The 18520-nt window shown below is 54.1% G+C and overlaps 1 protein-coding gene across 8 annotated transcripts in view; it reads right to left on the reverse strand.

Annotated features, from left to right (window-relative positions):
- Nucleotides 1–18520, reverse strand: part of GPSM1 (G protein signaling modulator 1) — a 162867-nt gene that overhangs the window by 76548 nt on the left and 67799 nt on the right. For 6 of the 8 annotated variants that reach the window (XM_075905594.1, XM_075905595.1, XM_075905590.1 and 3 more), the window contains 4 exons: nt 17792–17907; nt 16355–16510; nt 12302–12410; nt 6597–6723 (listed from right to left, as the gene is read on the reverse strand). In XM_075905594.1, coding sequence (XP_075761709.1) covers nt 6597–6723; nt 12302–12410; nt 16355–16510; nt 17792–17907 — 508 coding nt within the window. Of the gene's footprint in view, nt 1–6596; nt 6724–12301; nt 12411–16354; nt 16511–17791; nt 17908–18520 lie in introns of those variants that run through there. The other 2 variants (XM_075905600.1, XM_075905597.1) reach the window with 1 other exon arrangement.

An 18520-nucleotide genomic window follows, 5' to 3' on the forward strand; every position in this document is an offset into this window, starting at 1 on the left:
CGCACTCCTGTGGCCTCCAGCTTTGTCTCCAAACAGCCAGTTGTTCAAGGAATATTAATTCGATCACAAGGAACCCAGCAAGGGGAGCCAAAACTGAAGAGACAGATCAGATACCAGCCTTTTCCAGACACAATGCCGTGCCCGTGAATTAGACGCGAAAGTAACCAGCAGAAAACATCTGATGTGACGATATGGCTGAGTACGTTTCAGTTCCAGGCTCAGATTCAGAGAGATCACGCGTGAGAAATCGCCAGAGGAATCTAGAAAGCAATTCAATTGACTTCAAACAGGTAGAATGTTTGCAACGCTATCTCCCCCCCCACCATCAGCTGATTTTCACAGCCACATGAACAAAGAGCCACTAAATAATCTTCCCCATGCTCAGTGCTCCGGCAGGGGGGGTTCAAAGAGCTTCTCCCCAAAAGATTTACTGTCTCCAAGAAGCAGGACAGCGTTGCCAATCAGTTTGACTCTGGGATACATCTCACCTGATTCCTCCGAGGAATCCAGATTTTCCTGCCGTCGCCTGGCCATGAATTGTTGCTACGGTAACTACAATAACCGGGCCCTTAGTACACATTGGGACCATCAGAGGCACCATGAAAATGCCTTGGAACCATTAATTGAGCCTCACGGGTCCCTGGCAAAGCAGAGGAGCATCATTAACCTCCCCTGGGCCTCAGAGACGTTAGCAAATGCACAAGGGAGCGAGTTAGCCTAGGAGCGTGGCTACCGTGCAATTAAAAACCAATGAATGGCCATGGCAGTTGACTTGGCTCATGAGGGTTGGAGTAAGGGACCGTTTCATTGCAGTGCAGATGTTCAGGCTGGGACTGGATTTCAGTTCTGCTCTATTTGGGCCCACATACCCATGTTGGGAGGAGTTGTAGGACTCTGGGTTCTAGGCTCCTGCAGGATGGAAAGCAAGACACGAGGAGTCATTCTTCCACTCTACTCTGTGCTGATTAGGCCTCAGCTGGAATATTGTGCCCAGTTCTGGGCACCGCATTTCAAGAAAGATGGGGAGAAGCTGGAGAAGGTCCAGAGAAGAGCAACGAGAATGATTCAAGGTCTAGAAGACATGACCTGTGAGGGAAGACTGAAAGAACGGGGCTTCTTTCGTTGGGAAAAGAGATGACGGAGAGGGGACAGAATAGCAGTTTTCAAGGACCTAAAAGGGTGTTAACAAGGAGGCAGCAGAAAAAATTGTTCTCCTTGGCCTCTGAGGACAGGACAAGAAGCAATGGGCTTAAACTGCAGCAAGGGAGGTTTAGGTTGGACATTAGGAAAAAGTTCCTGCCTGTCAGGGTGGTGAAACACTGGAATGAATTACCTAGGGGGGTTGTGGAATCTCCATCTGTGGAGCTATTTAAGGGTAGGTTAGATAAATGTCTATCAGGGATGGTCTAGACGGTGCTCGGTCCTGCCATAAGGGCAGGGGGCTGGAGTCGATGACTCTCGAGGTCCCTTCCAGTCCTAGTGTTCTATGATTCTATGAAGGAAAGCTGCGACGCTTGCCACAGCCCTGCCCATCACTCCCGCGCTCGCCTCGGTCAGCAGCTTTTCCATTCATTCATTCATTCATTCATTCATTTTTTTTTTTTTTTTAAGAACATTTTGTCCTTCTCTTTGGAACAAACCTGACCCTGGGAACCGGATCCATGGCTCCACTGATGAATGAGGTCCTTACAGCCTTGGAAAAGGCTCACACACACAGTGCCATCTGATGAATGGGGCCACTTTCTTTCTCTCTGATGCGTACGCCCGGAGCCCCTCGGGCTCTCAGTCACACACGCGCCGATCACAGGGGGAAGTTAAACCCGCTTTGGATGCTAACGCAGCCCAGCACTCACCTTAGGCTCCGAGGAGACGATGATACGGTGGAGGACCTCCCCAGTTCACACCCTTGCATAATAATTAGTTTTAATTATCAGTCACCGAACCAGGGCACAAGGAAGCAAACCCAACTTCTAGGCTAACTCCCGTCTCCCATCCAAACCAAAACACCTGCCCAGGGGAGGACGTGGCTCAGGCAAACAACGGGTACGGGCTGCTTAACAGACAACCAGCGACGTGGAGGGGGACAGATGGGACAGCGGCAGCATCCCAAACTCACGCCGCCCAGCTCACGCTGCAGCACCGAACCAGAGGCCAGAGGGCCTGAGCATGGACGAAAGCATTTACAGCTCAAGGGGACGGGACGGTCGCCTCTGGAACGGCCTTTGATATTTCGACGCCAGGCTACACCATCAAAAGCAACAGGCTCTGCAAACATTCCTGGCTAACTTCAGTTAGGGAACAGCCGTCTCACTGTGGGATCTGCTTTACAAGTCCGTGCCGCCAGTGACGAAATAACCAACGCTAGAGGAAAGTGTCAGTGCTAATAAGCTTCAGAGGGGTTGGTCATCTTCCTTTCCACGTGCAAACTAATGGTTCTTATCAGCCTCTTGTAACTAGTTAGTCTTTGGGATGCTACTAGACCCGTGGTCACCAACCAGTAGATCGCGATCTACCGGTAGATCTCGGAGGCTCTAAGAGTAGCTCTTGAGCCCTCTCTGAACTGTGCGCCTGTGCAGTACATTTACATTAGATTTCCTCATTTGAGGAGCAGCTACTCACCGAGCAACAGCACAGGTGAGGAGCTGCGAGGAATGGTGGGAATTTTTTTTTTTAAAGTAGCAGTATAAGGATTGGGGATAGCAAGTGATGGAAAAGAGGAGAACAGAGAGGGCGGGGCGGTAGATCTTGGCTTGGTCTGTCATTTAAAAAGTGATCTTGGGTGTAAAAAGGTTGGAGACCACTGTACTAGACTCTTTGTTGTTTTTTAAGTGCTAACAAGGTGACATTTAACTGACCAACAGCCTCGCAGATGTGACGGCCCCCAGGGGAGTAACGAGATCAGCGCGAGGCCTGGTGTGAGAGATGCCATGCATTCAGCGGGACGAGACAGAAATGATTCTGGGGCGCTCTGACACGAGCTTGGATCATGCTGAGGTTCCCAGTTTCCGAGAGCTGGAGGGCGCCGTTTGGGGGCGTGCCACTTCCCCCTCAGCCACAGGGGCCGGCTGGAACCACTCAGACCAAACGGGCTCTCATCCGAACGTCCCAATTCACTGCAGTCAGAACCAGCAATGGAGACCGTTTGATTGACGCAGTCCCTCAGGGAGCCAGGCAGGATCCCGGGGGACCCCATCCTGCTCCACCCTGCAGCTTTTGAAAACCAACCGGAGTCCTCCGTCTGGCTCATCAGCAACCTGCCTGGAACCTGGATTCCAGCATGTTAGGGACCCCCAGCTTCCAGGCCCTGCAGCCCCAGGCCAGCCAGAGCGCTCCGGAGTCATTTCTGGGCTCGCCAGTCGCAGGTGCCAGGCTGTCCCTCTCCCCGAGAATTTTCAGCGGTTTTGCTTTCATTCCTAATCGACACGAAAGCAAACGTGACCGATCGCAACCCTCCATGAAATGGAACGGCCCCTCACCGCGCTGTTCTCGGCCTTGAAATGGGCAAGGAACTCGGGGGGCTCTGCTCCGTTACGTCCCGAGTGGGGTGCGATGTCTCAGATCAGAAAGCCAGATTCTTTCAGGCACGTCTGATCGTCAGGCAAAGAGCGTGCCAGGCGGCGGGATCAATCAGCTCCCCGGGGAGCAGAGAAAACTGTCTGGGGTGCACGGCAGGGAGAGCATCACCCCTTTGTCCCTTGCCACAAAGCCAGGCCCCATCTTGCCTTTGGTCTTGGCAAGAGGGAAATGCCTGCAGAGCATTCAGGGAGGAGTCAGGCTCCGGGATGCTGAGGCTTGTTACTACCCCGGGGCCTGGAGCAGGAGTGCTGCTCTGCACAGCTCCGAGGGCTGGGAGGGAGGCCAGCGCTGTGGTCCAGGTGGCGCGAAGGGCTTACTACCCTATGCCCCGCCCCTTCCACCCTTGGCCCCTCCCACCTTGCTCCACGGTCAAGGGTGCCGTTTTGGGAGAGCCGGGCAGGGGGCAGCAGCCGTGTGTACCGGGGGTGGCTTGCTTTTCATCCCACTCCACTTGGCTCCTGTGCCCGGCGTGACACCCAATCCGGACTCTGCCCTCGCTCCCACCGCTGGCTCTGCTTCTCGCCCCGGGTTGACGGCCCAAAACGATTCCGCAAGGAAGGAAGGAGTCAGCCCCCGTCTTTTCCTGGCGACAAAGCTCAAGCCCCCTTCATTCCCAACGCTCACCCCTGGCCTTCCTCTATCTACGGAACATCGAATGCAGCCACGTCCCACAACACTCACACCATCCTCTTAGCATCCTTCTCCCACTCTGGGTTTCGTGTCGTCTCCGTGTGGCTCTTGACCATCGGGAAACACCTCCCTCTTCTCATTTGCCCAACCATCTCCCTCCTCCGCCAAGAAGCCAGCACTTCTCCCAGCCCCAAGGTTCCCTTCCCTCAGCAACACCACACGCAGGGTCTTTGCAGCCACCCAATGCGCTGCGTCTGAGCTGTTTTGTCTGTGCCCGGTTTCCATCAGACCCTCCCCCCCCCCCCCCCCCCCAGGCAGGCACCAACATCTATCCACGTGTTCGTAAAGCGCCGAACACGCACTCGGCACTTCACCACGACAAAGACGACGGAGAGGAGCCACGTTTTGCCTTCAGCTGGGCAGCTCAGAACGAGTCTGAGGAAACACCGCTTCACATAAAGGCCAGTCACAACCTGTGGAACTCACCGCTGCAGGAGACCAGTCATATCCAGCAACCCTTTCCGCTTACACAAAAGCTTCTGCATGCTGCTGGCTGTAAGGCAATCACTGCAAGGGCCAGGATCATTCCCCATCACTCGTACAGAAGAGTGCCACTGTCTAGCTGCATTTTCGGGAGGCTTTCAGCTTGTCCAGGAGCACTGGCTGTTGCCAGAAGCTGAATAGCAGACTGGGAGGACCAAGAGCAACTCCTATGGCTCCTACTGTTTTAACTTTGTTTTACATTTAACACCAACAATGTGCAAGAAAACTAGGTGCTCCAAAGACACACGAACAGAACAAGAGGCCAGGAACCCCAATGAGCCTTGTTTCAAGGAAAGGCCATTGCGGGGAAGTGAGGTTTATCTGCAAGGTAGCAGACAGCAACCCTCCCAGCCTGGGAAGACGGAGCTGCCCTGGCTCCACTCCAGCCGGGGTGCCAAAACCAGTGCGGCCGTTCTGGCCCCAGCAGCGACTCGAACTTGCTGCCTGAGCTGGCACCCCCGGGGTTAGACGGGCTTGGGCGACCGGCCCGCCAGCGCCGCCACGTCCATGCTGCTCCTCGTAGCGCGCTCGCTGGAGCAGAGCCAGCACGAGCCTGGCCGCCAGCGCCCGGAGCCACGCGCTCAGCGGCCGTGCAGACGCGCCCCAAGAGACGGCCGCCCTTTCTTTGATAAGATAACGAGCCTTGTGGATAAGGGAGAAGCGGTGGATGTCATATACCTAGACTTTAGTAAGGCATTTGATACGGTCTCGCATGATATTCTTATTGATAAACTAGGCAAATATAACTTAGATAGGGCCACGATAAGGTGGGTGCATAATTGGCTGGATAACCGTAGTCAGAGAGTTGTTGTTAACGGTTCTAAATCCTGCTGGAAAGGGATAACAAGTGGAGTTCCTCAAGGGTCTGTTTTGGGACCCGTACTGTTTAATATCTTCATCAATGATGTAGATATTGGGATAGAGAGTACGCTTATTAAGTTTGCAGATGATACCAAACTGGGTGGGGTTGCGACTTCTTTGGAGGATAGGGACATAATTCAAAATGACCTTAGCAAGTTAGAGAAATGGTCAGAGGTAAACAGGATGAGGTTTAATAAAGAGAAATGCAAAGTGCTCCACTTAGGAAGGAACAATCAGTTCCATACATACAAGATGGGAAGCGACTGTCTAGGAAGGAGCATGGCGGAAAGGGATCTAGGGGTCATAGTGGACCACAAGTTGAATATGAGTCAACAGTGTGATGCTGTTGCAAAAAAAGCAAATATGATTCTAGGTTGTATCAACAGGTGTGTTGTAAGCAAAACTCGTGAAGTCATTCTGCCGCTCTACTCTGCACTAGTTAGGCCTCAGCTGGAGTACTGTGTCCAGTTCTGGGCGCCACATTTCAAGAAAGATGTGGAGAAATTGGAAAGGGTACAGAGAAGAGCGACAAGAATGATTAAAGGTCTAGAGAACATGACCTATGAAGCCAGGCTTCACGAACTGGGCTTGTTTAGTTTGGAAAAAAGAAGATTAAGGGGGGACATGATAGCGATTTTCAAATATCTAAAAGGGTGTCACAAGGAGGAAGGAGAAAATTTGTTCCTTTTGGTTTCTGAGGACAGGACAAGGAGTAATGGGCTTAAAGTGCAGCAGGGGAGGTTTAGATTGGACATTAGGAAAAAATTCCTAACTGTCAGGGTGGTCAAATATTGGAATAAATTGCCAAGGGAGGTGGTGGAATCTCCCTCTCTGGAGATATTTAAGAACAGGTTAGATAGACATCTGTCAGGGATGGTGTAGGTGGAGCTTGGTCCTGCCTTGAGGGCGGGGGGCTGGACTCGATGACCTCTCGAGGTCCCTTCCAGTCCTATTATTCTATGATTCTATGATTCTATGAGACGCACCTTGCGCTTCGTAGCCCGCGGGACGAAGGGTGGCAGCCCCCTCCTCCTCGTCGAGTCTCAGGCCCAGGGCTGACTTCAGCTGGGCCACGTTCCTGTGCGCCGTCAGCTCCCCGTTCCGATCCCCGATCTGCAAAGCAAAGACCAAGACGGGGGCTGTTGGAAGGGCAGCCTGCCAGGGGCCGGTGTCCTCGGTGCACAGTCAGGAAGCCCCGGCAGACCCAGGCAAGGCTGCACGATGGAGGCAGATGGGAGACACCGTCTGCTGCCATTCCGCATTGTGGGACAGACGCTGGAGGCCAACGTAAGTAACACAGCATCCGCCGCAGCATGTTGCCTGTGACTCAAAGCCCCTCGGGGAGGTGGTGTCACTGCATCACCTTAACCAGGATTTACCCAAGTGCAGCCTCCTGCCTACCGGCTCAGTGCAAGGCAGATTATACCGACCCAACCTGGCCGTGTACAGCAGGGCTGAGCAGCTGAATGGACAGCGCCGCGCGCGCACACCCAGGATACGCCGGGCTCAGTACTAAACCAGCGTTGGGTGCGCCGGGAGAACCCCGTTCCGGAGCAGCTCCTTGGGTGTTACGTTCCCCCGAGGGAGATCCCAAGACAAGCTGCCCGAAAGGTCTGTTCTGAAAGCTAATGACATGCCGGTGAGTAATATCCTTGTGACCTGGCCGTGTTAACCCTACATGAAGGAACGGGGATACTCTGGGACATTGTGCTTTAACAGCTGGAGCCAAGCAGCGAGAAACAGGATTCCCCCCCCCCCCTCCCCGAGACAGGAGAGATGGCAACTGTCTCTGAGGTAAATTAAGCAGGGGGGGAATCAGAACAATCAAAACATTTACACGGGAATGGGAAGCCCTCGGGAAGGGAGAAACAGGCTTACAGCATCCTGCCGACCGAAACCAAGTCACTACATTTAGGAATATCTAAACAAGGACCAAAGCCATCTTTGGCTTCCGCCACTAGACAACCAACGGGAACAGAGCTCTTGCAAGCTGAGAACGGTGGGTCCTTTAACCCAGGGGACCCGCATAGAAGCACAGAGCTGGAAGAGACCTCAGAAGGTCATCAAGTCCAGCCCCCTGCCCAAGGCAGGACCAATCCCAATTAAATGGGGATTTAATTGAGCATGTGGGTGAGAAACCTGCTCAGGGAAAGCTCTTTCACCTGGGCAAATAAAGAGAAACCAGGCCCGTACACTTCTGTGGAAGGCCCTGATAGAGAACAAGTCGGCCATGGCTGGGAAGAGGAGAGACCGGCGAGAGAAACCAGCTGGAACAAAGCCTGCGCCTTGATAGATTAAGTGTTAGAGGCAGGTTTTCACTTGTATTTGCTTGTTACGCTCTCTAACGCTATTCCCCTTACGTGGCACCATCTCCTTATGCCGTTAATACATTTATTAGTTAATAAACGGTGATGTGCTTCTGTCTCTAGAAAGGAACAAACACACCGTAGTATTTCTCCGAACCAGGACAGGCTAGGCATTAGGGATAGAAAATCCTGTTTAAAATATTAACTAGTTAAACTGTGTGTTTCACTAGTTAACTGACTGCCGCCTTGCGCTGGACGGAGGCTCACAGGAATCCGTGGCATAGTGGGGCCGGGCACCGGTTAGCCAGCTACCCCATTTCATCCCGACTAGACATTGCAGAGAACATGGTGTGGGGGAAATTCCGGACTGGGTGCGTCTGGGGATCTCCTGGCTGGTGGAAGTTCCTGTGGGGCTGTGGACAAGCTATTAGGAGAGAACCGGAGTGGGCACAACCTGCAGCTCTCTTGTGCCCTTGGTCCCCATAAGCTAGACGCGAGGACATGGTGTACCGAGAAAGTATTGGACCTTGCTTAGGCAGACAAAACCATCGGCACAGCTGCAGCGTTACTCATGCTGCTCTGGGTGCCTGGCTTTGTAAGTTGCTTGCTCCAGCTGCTTTGCTGATACGTAAAAATTGCGAGTTTCTTGCTGTTGCAAGAGAACTTGTTACTCGGAGTTACGCTTTGCGCTGAGTTACGGAGAGAGCGCATCCTTTGGAGACGTCCGGATCTGCGACCAAGCTCCAAGCACTAGCGAGAAGGGTGCTCACTGGAATCCCACTGCTGACACCACCTCTGACGTGGGGTAACGATCCCTGGGGTGCTCTGGACAAGGGCGATTTTTGATGGGTGCTCGGTGCTCACTAAAAACGAGGACGTTTGAGTGGAAGCAGTCTTGTGTTAACCGATCATTGATCGGACGGAGCTCCTGGGTCTTCCTCCACCCCCACCCCAATTTATTTCCTAACACTGCCTGGAAAACAAAGATTAGTAACCGGAGCTCTGGGTTCAGAGCACCCTGGGTAGGACTTGGTGCACCAGGGCTGCTTAGCGCACAGATACTCAGGACCAGCATGCTTGTAGGCTGGGGGTGAGCATCCCAGGATGGGAGCTACAGCAGCAAAGAATTATCGGGCATGCAGGGTTGCAGGGCAAGTCCTGGCACAACCCCTTAGCAGGGATGCAAACACGTAACCTTACCGGGTGATGTTTACTAGTAGCCAGTTCACCGGTGCCTGGGAACAGCTCTCGCACAGAGCACTCTGCTGTGGGCCAGGGCCAGGAGCCCCTCTGGGCTGGCAGCCGAGGGCCGGCAGCCCCATGGGGTCAGGAGCTGGCAAATCCAAGAGGTCGGGAGCTGTGGCAGTTGGGAACTGGCAGCCCCGTGGACCCAGGAGCTGGCAGGGCCAGGAGCTGGTAGCTCCGAGGGGTCAGCAGCCAGCCAGGAGCCGGTGGGAGTCCACTGGCTGGGAGCTGCTCTAGCTGGGCTGGGAATCCCGCTTAATGAGTTAACCAGTTAAACGGGATTTTATGTCCCTGCCCCTTATAGGTCTGAATCATACCCTGAACCCCCATGTCAATCGAAATCCAAACTAGTCCATCAATCGGCAGTGCACAATCATGCTGGGGGGGGGGGGGTATCATTTATCATTTTATAACTGCTGAGATCTCTTTCAAAAGCCCAGCTCCACTGCACTGAACAACAAAAGAGATGAACTAGCTAAAAGGATCCTACAGAGTTTCCCCGAATATGGGAACTAACTAGCCAGGAGTCACGGACACAGAAAGGTCATTTGGAAGCAGCCTCTACTTTCTATGGCCATAGCTGTGTCTTTTAGAAAGGACATCTTGGTCCTCCGGAGTAGAACACAACCCCTTAGTCAATGCCGCACTGTGGCGTATTTTGTGGCCACGTGAGAGTCCCCGTGGTTTGCGCCATCCAGTTACACCAGTTTTGTGGTTGAGATGCTTTCCAGAGAATTTACCCGGGTCAGGTTGGGTTCTCAAGTCCTGGACACACCCTGTGAAATGCGTAGCTCATTCCCACTTGTTTCAGATGACCTTAAAGAAACAATTCCTATCAGAGACTTTCTGGCAGCTGATTGCTTGCAGGCATCCATCAAAACACATAGATCTTGAAGGGGGAATATGAGGACAGAGATTTCTGTCCTAATCCTGGCTCTCCAATTTCCACAGAGGTGCCAACCTGCTGTCCACACGCCAATGGAAAGGCGTTCCCGGATGGGCCGTGGTCTTTTTTTATTTATTTATTTACATCCCTTGCTCTGTCTATCTTGGAGCAATTTATGCTCCTAATCTGGCTCCTTGCTCACTAAAAGCAGACGAATGCTGGAAATTCGTGTGCACCCTCCCCTTGCATCCCTGAAATGGATGTGATTTCTCAGCACCGCTCCATATTTAGTGCCACGAGGGAGTTTATTAGCCACCTGCCATGAGTAAGCCCCTTCCGACGCTGCCCTGTAATCAAAGCCATCAACCCACAAAGAGCACAGCATTGTAAATCCTCAAAGGCTTCCCCTCACCACTCCCAGGAGCAGTGAAGGCTGCTATTGTGTCTGTCCTCCCATCCCTGTTCATCTACAGTGCCAACAGCTGAGCCTCCATCTGGCTGTGAGTAATCAGCGCCACGCTGGAAGACTCCAACCCAACGCCGAAAAGTCAATTTGTTCTGAAACGTACAGGGCCAACGAGCAGCGGTTCTTCTGAATGGCTGACAAGTATAATTAAGCGTATAATTAAGCTGGTGTGTTAGCCCTACCCCAAGATTTAGCCACGCTAACAGAGACAGGAGAATGCACAAAGCACGTATAAATGGTGGTTTCAATTAATGCTTCCAAAGGGCAACTTCGTCAAAGCGTTAAAGGGACCGACGCCGATTTCTTCCTACCGGGTTGCTCAAGGTGAACAACAAAGCCCTTTTGCAGTTCAGATCCCAAAGCCGCCAAAAACTTTTCAGGCCTCATCTGTTTCAGAAAAGTTGCCTCCATAGAATGAGATCACTGGACACCGGGCTGGTTACACCAGTGCAAAACCCTGATGGAGACACAAGGAACTTGGCTTTGCCTTTGCTTCTATTGATTGAGGCCAAACCACATGCAGCTGTAGAGCCAAGTGGGTGAAACTTGACTGCTGCCATTTGTGGGATCAGCCCTGGGTGCAATGTTTGCGGACAGAGGAAAGTGTTTTCTGTGGTAATTAGGGTAGCTTTGGCTACCACGGGATTAGCAGCTGCCTTGTGCTGATGGCTTTGGCTATCTGGGCCCCAAGAGGTATAGACACAACTCCACACCATTTTAGAGTTGCAGACAATCTCTTTCAGCCGTTTCCTTGGCAGCGGTTTGAGCCTCTCGAGGGGAGAGCAGCCAACGCCATCCTTAAGAGACGGGCAAGGCGCGTCTGGCTGTGGTCCCGAAATGCAGACCAAGGCCTGACTTGCTTCTCTGTTCACAAACCTCTCTGGAAGTCTCAGGACAGCTGGCTTCGGAGGGACTTTCCAGTACTTCTAAGCCAGAAATCTGGTGAGAAGAGCCACATTGGAGCTATTCTGGCTCTTCCACTTTGAACCTAGAAGCACCCAAGCAAGAGCAAAACAACCAAGACCGGGAGGAGAAAGGCAACCTAATGTCTTAAAAATGGTTTGGTTGTCGAATAGCACACTGCGCCAGAGGAGGACGGCTCTTACTTCCCCCCCATCTTTATTAGGAAACTTTCCCAGCCTCCTTCTCCATCATGTTCCCGAGAGTGCTGCCAGGAGCTGCCAGCCCTGGTAAGACAGCGTGTGGCATCCACAGAGTAAAGCCATCACCCATATCTTCAGACCCTTGATTCCCTACAAACCAGGACTGGGCTCTGAGTCAGCTACCCGCTCCCTGAGTTCAACCAACATCACCCAGCCCTGGGCTCAAACACGGGGGTTCTCCGAACTCGGTGGTTCCCAACCTTGTTTATAGCGCAGACCAGCAAAGCCAGTCACAAACTTTGGGCGCACCTGTAACAGTTTATTTGCATAAACATTATGCCAATAATGAATATGCAAATATGCCCATGAAATGTTACCGGTGCACCAAAAGCCCCGGCTCCCAGCGCTGCTGTTCTCAGCTGCCAGCCCAGAGGGACTGCAGGCTCCTGGCCCCTAAGAACCATGCTGACGGAGCCATTCGCAAACCAGGGTGGAGTAATCCAGGCACCGTAGTGATATTAGCAACAATTAAGACAGAACCCGGGGGTCTCCCTGGATGGGAGTTTTCCAGGCTAGGTTTGCAATTCCCAAAGATGCCACATAAAAACAGACTTTCTAGACTTGGAGAGGAACGTTCTCAGCCTTGCTCCCAACAGGGAGACGTGGTTCACCCTGATCATCTTACCTCTTGGGAGATTTCAAGATGCTTCCTTGCAAAACGCAGGGCTTGGTCATGGTTCCCGAGGGAGACATAGGCATTTCCTAGGCTCCAGCAGGCTCTTCCTTCTCCCACCCTGCAAAACAGGAAACCGCCATCCATCGGCATTCTGGGAGACGCAGCAAAAACCAGCCATTGCAGGACCTGGCCCGTTCTGGCTTCTCCTTGGAAGCATCAAAGACGCTGTTTCCATGCTGATTTCTGTGCCCACTTTTACACACAGAATCAAGCCTAAGGGCGAAATCCTGGTTCCACTAAACTGAATGCCAAAGTGTCCCTGGCTATCAATAGGGTTTCACTCCGGATCTCTGAGCGGCGGCATGCTTACACGCCAAGCGAGCGAGATGGTTGTGCGGCGCGAGGGCACACATCCTTTTTATAAAAGCTACCAGCTGGGACAGCTGAAGGGAGCAGAGGGACTACAGAATAACTGGCCCTAGACATTAAAAAGACAGGCCCAGTGTCAATCAGCGCGGCCGATTAACCGCAACAGAGCCGCAATGATTTACCCAAGCGGGGATCTGACCCACGAGGCTGCAGTCTCAACGGTCAGGCGGGGGGGTTATGTTAAGGTCCGTGTGGATAAAACGGCCTTGTGAGAATTCCTGCCTTCTAAATACCGTGTTTAATCGCTCAAAAATTGTCTTCTTTATTTTTATCCCAGGTCACCACTGAGCAGCGTGTGAACAACTCAATCCATCTCCCCCCTTGCCGGACTCTCCCTCATCCTGGGGCGAGCCTCTGCCTCCACGGCATTCCCACCCTCCTGGGGAGCAGACGGGTGGGAAGCCGGCAATCGCTCCGGGGGTCCCCCGGGAAGAAGAGCACAGCCGAGCCGACATCCTCTTCCGGACACAACCAGATGTGAAGCGGGCGGTTGTCACTGAACTCTCCCCCTGCTGCCCGGTGGATCTAAACCCCATCGCTGCACGCACACGTTCCCACGGCAACAGCGACTGGGCATCCAAGTGCGGCCCCGTTCGCTTCCAGCCCAAAGAGGAAGGCGCAGGAATGCAGCATGGAGCACGCACAGCAACAAGGCAGCCCACGGCACTGGTGTTTCGGTGGCTGGCTCCACGGGCCGGAAATAACCTCAGGCAACGTCTCCTCAGACCACGGTGCAGCTTTTCAGTGTCCACCCCTCCCCCCTCACTTCAGGCATGAAGCTGAGAAAGCAGGCGAGTTTAATTTCACACCCTGAGGGCCAACCGACTGTCCGAGCAGCAGGGGAAGGCCTCTCCGCACTGAGAATGCCCCATCTCCTGCCCGCACTCGTGAGCTGGGGTGTGCAAGACAGACAGTCGGCTAGCACTCAGGCTATGTCTACACTAGAGGGGTTTTGCGCAAAAACCCGTGGAGCGTCCACACCTCAAGCGCGTTTTAGCGCAAGCAAATTTACAGTAAATCCAAAGCGCAGAGGGGTTTTTGCGGTGTAGGTATTCCTCTTTCCACGAGGAATAACTCCATTTCGGGAAAGAGTTCTTGCGCAAAAAGGTGCTCTGCAGGGGCGCAAAAAGAGCCTATCCGAAAAAGCACAGGTGCTCTGGTGGCTGTTCTGTGAGTAGCCATCAGAGCGTTCTTTCGAGAGCGCGCCCACGCAGCCTGGACGCGCTCATGCACTTTTGCAGTGTGGACGCGCTCTTGCACAAGTAGTTTTTGCGGAAGATCTCTTGCACAAAAAGCTTCTTGTGCAAGAAACCTGCAGTGTAGACGTAGCCTCAGCGAGCCCAATGGTCCAAGTAGTAAGAGGACAAGTGTCTCTTACCCTGACACTGGACCCCATAGTATTCAAGGGGTGCCGGCAGGAGGATCTGTGGCGCCCCCCTAAGTCTGTTCATGAGGAAGCTGGGTCACGAGGTTTCTAATTTTCAGCAGGTTTTTTTTTTTTAAGGCGATGGCTCACTTTATGGTTAAATTTTGTCCCCCAGCTCCCAATACCTCGGAAGCAACCCCTCTGTGCTCTGCACTCCTCAGGGCCAGCTCCCGGGGGGCGGGGAGAGCTTCCAGCTCACCAGCCTCCCCTGAACACTGCTCCCAGCCCCCCACGGGAGCTCAGGGAGTTTGATAAAAGCCTGCTCTCTAGGTTTTGCTCCTGTGCTGCCTTCTTAGTCGCCTCGGCCTAAAAGCAGGAGATGCCAACCAGCGTGATGGACTCCCAAGGGCGGGACGCCCCAGGCTCCGGACAGGCATCTCGCGCAACGGGGCTTCTATCAGGCAGCGAGAGCCCCAAAAGCCGCCCGCTGTCTCCTGCGCAATGTCCATGCTCCATCTAGTGGCAGGAGGCGGCAGGGAGGCGGGGGGGATTTTCGGAGCGGGAATGCTGCAAGCCACGGAACAAAGCTGCAAAGCCGGGCGGTGGTGAAAGCCGGACGCTCGCTCGCGGCGATTCCTGCAAGCCGGAGGTCGCTGCTGCCTCCCCAGCGTGTGGCTGGGGGCTGGCGTGTCCCAAAGGGTCTTTAGAAATTGCTCTGTAGGGGGTCAGCGAGTGGAATTTCCACAGCACCATTAGCCAGGAAGGCCTGTTTGAAATCCCCCCCACTCCGGTCTCAGAGCGCCAGGCTGTCCTTCTGGGTAGGCCTGGCCCGTCTCACTTTCACGGAGCACTGAAAATGACCCACAGAATGGCCACACTGCAGACCTGGCCTGCGACAGGCCCCCCATGTCCCTCACACCCCTTTCAAGAGCTTGGCCTAGTCCGCCCCGAGAGGCCTCCCTGTCAGATGACCCAAGTGACGGGGTTTCCCCTTGGGGGGACGCTGTTCCCTCTAAGGACGCTCACTCGTTAGACTTCCTGTTAGAGAGACTCCGACCCCGCACCACAGCGTCTCACTCAACTCGAGTCGTTCCCGGCAGACCGTGCCTGGGAACAGTCCCTGGTTCGCTCCCCGTTCTGGTCTTCTCGGGCGTAGCTCTTGCCATCCTCGGCACTCCCAGAGCCCTGCAAACAGTCTCTCCACCCCCCCACCCGCCCATGAGGAGGGTCTCCCTAGGCCTGTTGTGCCCATGAGGGAACTGAGGCAGAGCGAGGCGCAGGGACGGTGCACGGAACAGATCCCAATTTCCCGCTTTACTACTCCATCCTCCTAGGTATTTGCAGCCAGAGATTAAAGGGGGCACGTCTTAGGCCTGATTTTCAGAAGGTGCCGAGCATCTGCAGCGCCCGTTGACTTCATCTGGGGGGCGGGCGCTCAGCACCCAGAAAAAAGAGGCCCTCAGTGGGCGTGTCAAGCTGGACACCCACAAAGCCAGGCACTGTCTGTTCTCTGGGTGCTCCGACCACTCCGGCTAACGGCACAGCAGATCCTTCGTCTCCCCCCGCTGGACCCTTCCATCTCCATCTCGCAAAGCTCGTTTCCTTCAGACGTCGCCCCCACCCCCGGCTCCTTCCCTGGAACTTTCCGCACTGTCTGGAGCCGGCTCCCCAGCTGGTGCCGGCTCCTTTAGGTCATTCGCAGAGATCCTGAGCAAGCGGGCTGAAAATTCAGCTAGGGGCCAGCAAGAGACTCGAGACCCAGTGTAGAAAAGCTGAGGAGACAGGAAAACTTCCCACACGGGGAGGCAGATGCAGAAACGGGCTCATCATCATTTATCTAGGAGGCAAAATGCATTTCCCTCACGGAGCCGGGAAACGCCATTGGTTCTCAGACGCCATTTGGGATCACTTCCGTGTGGAACGTTATTGTGTCTCCTCCGAGCTTCCCTTACCAGAGACACAGAGCGGTGGGGCTTCCGGACTCATTCACTGCTCACTTTGTTCCTTAGAGAGAAGCGATTTTTACATCCCGGGGGTGGCTGGGATAAACAGGAGTAGCGGCAGGGGGAGAGGGCTGTTAGGAATTCTCACCGGAGAACTGATATCCCCCCCATTGTAGGAGCTGGACCATAGGAAAGGTTTATGAGTCTGCTACTCTTGCCAGGCTAAAGGTCTTAGTCCTATAGCTCTAGCGGCTCAGGCGTCTAGTGAGACACACGCCAGGCCATTACACTCCCGAGGGTCAGAGGCAGCCCCAAATCTCTCACCTGTCCCCCAGCTCCTGCGCTATCAGCAGGTGCTTGAGATGGTACTCGATGGCTCTCTCGTAGTCCTGGAGCAAGGTGTACGTGTTTCCCAGGCTGTAGCAAGCCTGAGCTTCGACCGCTTGGTCTTTCAGTTGTCTGGACAGCTGGAGCGTTTTCCTGCAATCAGAGGGAGACGCGGGCATGGTCACGCCCAGCAGGCTGAGAGTGCAGTGCAGGCTTGGATGGAGAAGTGCGTTAAAAAAAGCCATGTAGTCACCGCTGGGGGCGTGCGGTGGGGCTCTCTGCTCGGTCACAGCTGGCACGGACGTCTACCAAAGCTGGAAATTTTCCCTCCCACGCTAGCGTGGAAATCCCTAAGACCTGCTGTTGGCCACCCCCAGCGCACCAACCCCAGGCTGAAGCTCCACTAGATTCAGTGCTGTGCAGCAGGGCGAATTTAATCCCATTGCATCCATCAATTCAGCTCTGCTCCGCCAAGCAGAACCAGCCGAGATAAGTTCTGGGTATGCAAAGGCCTGCAAAAATGCTGGAGGGTTGGTCACTCTTGCTGTTAGCTAGTGGGCTGGCCCTGCTTTTTTGGGAAGCAGCCGCCTAGGGCACAGCCTTTCCAGTACCAGCATGGCGGAGAGCTGCTGTGGAGAATCTGGGAATTTGGACTATTGTAACCCTCACACCTAGTGTGGGTCACTGTGCCATATAGACAGTGGCACTTGGACCACTTACAGCGAGAGATAAGAACATGAGAGCTCTACAGCCTAAGCTGGGAGCCAGCTGGCTTTATCGTTCATGCTGCAGAGGCTCCTACACTAAGCTCCAGAGTCCCAGGTTCAAATCCGCCCAATATTTCTCAACCAGTGGTACAAGTACCCTTAGGGGTACTCAGGAGAAGTCTGGAGGGCATGTCAGCACAACTGAAATTTGGAGAAAACTGAATTTTTGCTTTAAGTTTTACAGTGTTGCATTATTTTTGTACTTTTTACACCCAAAAATTTCATCGCCTGCCGGGCTACGAGTAAGTTGTTTAAACAAATGTGTTGCAATGGTAGATAAAAAATTGTGTGTCTGAAAACTAGGTACTGGGGGTACTTTTTTTATTTAAAGGGGTACTTTATATATATTAAAAAAAAAAGGTTGAGAAACACTGCACTGTAACACCACACGACTTTAATCGGTAGAAGTGATGCAAGTGGCCAGCAGGTGGCGAGAGGACGCACATCTCAATGGGGAGCCAAGCTCCGGCAGAAGACGGACAAAACAAGACACTGCCTCAGACTTGCTCCAGTCCCCCGCAGGTGGCTGATGTCCCGTCTGAAACCCCTGGTCTCATGACACAGACCAGGGCTCCCGGGGGGAAAGCCTCGCCCAGCCGGGCGGCACTGAGCATTCTGCAAAGGCCGAGAGCCCGGAGCCCGGCCTCGGCGTCCCCCCACCACTCACTTGTAGTACTCCGCCGAGATGTCAAACCTGCCCAGGAAGATGTGCGCGTTGCCCAGGTTGCTGTAGGCCCTCCTCTCGGCCGCTCTGTCCCCAAACTCCTTGGCGATGGCGAGTCGCTGGAACAGACACAGGCAGGCGTGAGAGTCGCAGCGGCTCAGGCGACGGCCGAGTGGTGCAGCCAGCGCCCTCTCTCAGGCCACCAGCCACAGCACTGCCTGGGGCCAGCCCTTGCACTAGGGATATTAACGGGTGATGCTCACCAGGTAACGATTAACCAATACCCGGAGGGCTTCTCCAGCCCCACCAGGGCCCCTCATGGGGCTTCCGGCTCCCAGCCCACGTGGGGCTGCTACTTCTGGCTCCATGAGGGCTGGGCGCCAGCAGCCCCACACAGGGCAAGAAGCAGCCAGGCTAGAACAGCACCTACCCGTCCAGGGAGGGGGCGGGGGGGGAAGGGAAGAGTGGCCTCCCTCCCCCCCATTTAATCAGTTAACTGGTTAAGTGTAACGGATTAACTAATTAAACAGGATTTTAACCCCTACCGCACGCAGCCCCGTTGGGCTTCGGGGCTAGAGGCGATCGTATCGGTCAGCGGAAGGGGGGGCCCAACCGAGCTGGGAAGCGACACGCTTGACACTCAGCTGTAACGCCCAGGAGCTCGGGACCGTGGGCACAGAGCAAATCCCCCCCATGTCCCCTGACTTCGTCTCACTGTCTCCCCACCCTGCA

This window comes from Pelodiscus sinensis, chromosome 22 (genome assembly GCF_049634645.1).
Source record: "Pelodiscus sinensis isolate JC-2024 chromosome 22, ASM4963464v1, whole genome shotgun sequence".
Taxonomy (NCBI): Eukaryota; Metazoa; Chordata; order Testudines; family Trionychidae; genus Pelodiscus; species Pelodiscus sinensis.